Source organism: Trypanosoma equiperdum (genome assembly GCF_001457755.1).
Source record: "Trypanosoma equiperdum strain OVI genome assembly, contig: ctg_1822, whole genome shotgun sequence".
In the NCBI taxonomy this organism is placed as follows: domain Eukaryota; phylum Euglenozoa; class Kinetoplastea; order Trypanosomatida; family Trypanosomatidae; genus Trypanosoma; species Trypanosoma equiperdum.
Genome location: NW_027123863.1, coordinates 1,731 through 3,511, shown reverse-complemented (window position 1 = coordinate 3,511; position 1,781 = coordinate 1,731). Strand labels below are relative to the sequence as shown.

At 42.7% G+C, this 1,781-nt stretch overlaps 1 protein-coding gene across 1 annotated transcript; it reads right to left on the bottom strand.

Moving 5' to 3' along the window:
- Nucleotides 1–364: 364 nt before the first annotated feature.
- Nucleotides 365–1,567, bottom strand: TEOVI_000583600 (casein kinase 1, putative; the record flags this gene model as incomplete). Its single annotated transcript, XM_067223282.1, has 1 exon — nucleotides 365–1,567. One exon carries the CDS (start codon nucleotides 1,565–1,567, stop codon nucleotides 365–367), a length of 1,203 nt encoding a protein of 400 aa, XP_067079383.1.
- Nucleotides 1,568–1,781: the final 214 nt, after the last annotated feature.

The window sequence follows — 1,781 nt, the reverse complement described above, 5'->3', positions numbered from 1 at the left end:
GTGATTTTGATTAATATATAAATAAATATATAAATATATATAAATATATAACTGTAACAACTTAAATTTCTTATCGGATTGCGGATACCCCCCCCCCCAAAGAAAAACAAACAACAACGCCACATTGGTCATGAGAGAACCCACAACGACCCACAAATAACTTAACTAAAAAGATAGATCAAGTCGTAAAAACAAAAAACAAAACAAAACACTAGACATAAACGCATACGTATGGGGGGGAAAAAAATGAATAAAAGAGCAGTGGCAAATTTGCATCAGTTCGTATTGAAAACTCCCCACTTTAAGAAATGCCGTACACAGATATGGGTAGGAGAAGTTTCACCCCCAGAGTCCAAACAATATTTTATTGTCGCCTGAAGGAATGACTCCGCCACGGGACTCCACTCACTTCGCTCCTCCGCTTCAAGAACCAGTCAAACATCCAATCATATTCACTTACTATTGTCCTGTCCATTCCAAGATCTGGTGCCCAGCTAACATTTGGCTCAGGTGAAGTTGTCGTTGTGCGATTCTTCGGTGCGGCTGGTGGCGATAATGTTTGTGGTGCTGCAGGTGCCAGTATGGGTGATGCTGCCGACTGTGGGGTTTGTTCACCCTTTTGTTTCCGCGCAAGTTGTGAAAAAAGTCCACGCAGGTAGTCATAATCCGGTCGATCTGTAAAGCCTAAACGCCTACAATACGCGCAATACTGCAGCAACTCGTTGGGGAGTCCGTTGCAAAGTTCCCGCACCGAAGTTGCATTTTTCTTCTCCCCAATCACAGCCACCTTCTGTGCTGCATCTCTAACTGTAGTTCCCTGCCACGGCAACGTACCACTCATAAAGTAAACAAGAATAAACCCTATAGACTCCATATCGTCACGACGACCCTGCTCATAACCCTTGTGGGTCCATGAGCTGCAGTAACGCACCGTTCCCGTAATAGATTTTCCCTCGCAGAAGGGAATGTGAACCTGACGTCGCCGGTCCCAATACGGTTTACTTAAACCAAAGTCAATAATATAGAGAACATGCGTCCTATTACCCTCACCAAACACAAAGTTTTCAGGTTTAATATCTCGATGTATGATTCCTTTACTGTGCACAAACTCTATACGGTTGATCATTTGATGGGCAATCATGCAAACCGTTTTGATGGTGAAGCGCCTTCCGCAATAGTTAAAGAGATCCTCTAACGACGGCCCACAAAGTTCCATACCGAGTACGTTACAAGTTGATTCCGTGGTATAGAAGTAAATACGCGGAATTCCCAGCGCATTACCACCACCGCTATGTAGCAAATGGTACACTTTATTCTCGTAGCAAAGTTGCGGATGTGCTATATTGCGCTTTTCCAACTTCACCGCCAGTTTTTTATTCGAACGTTTGTCAACCCCAACATATAATTCACCGAAAGCTCCACTGCCGATGCGGTGAAGCAGCGTAATTTTGCCGTCTGCTACCGTTACTTGATGACGGGCACTAGCCGCAGGTGTGAAGGGGGACACACTTTTGTGGGGCAAGCTATTCGTGCTACATTGAAGAGGACTTTCGGTTGCCTCAGCCATATCTTCGCAGTAACGAATGAGGTTTGAATTTCAAACCAAACTAACTGTTTAAGCTTGCAGATATATATAGGTATATATATATATATATATATACCTGTTACAATTTAAAAAAAAAAAGAAGACAGGAGTGAGAAAAAAGAAAAATAAAAAAAAATGATAACTTGGAGAATGGAAACAGAAGATGGCAACACCTACAAAGCAAGCAACACCAATA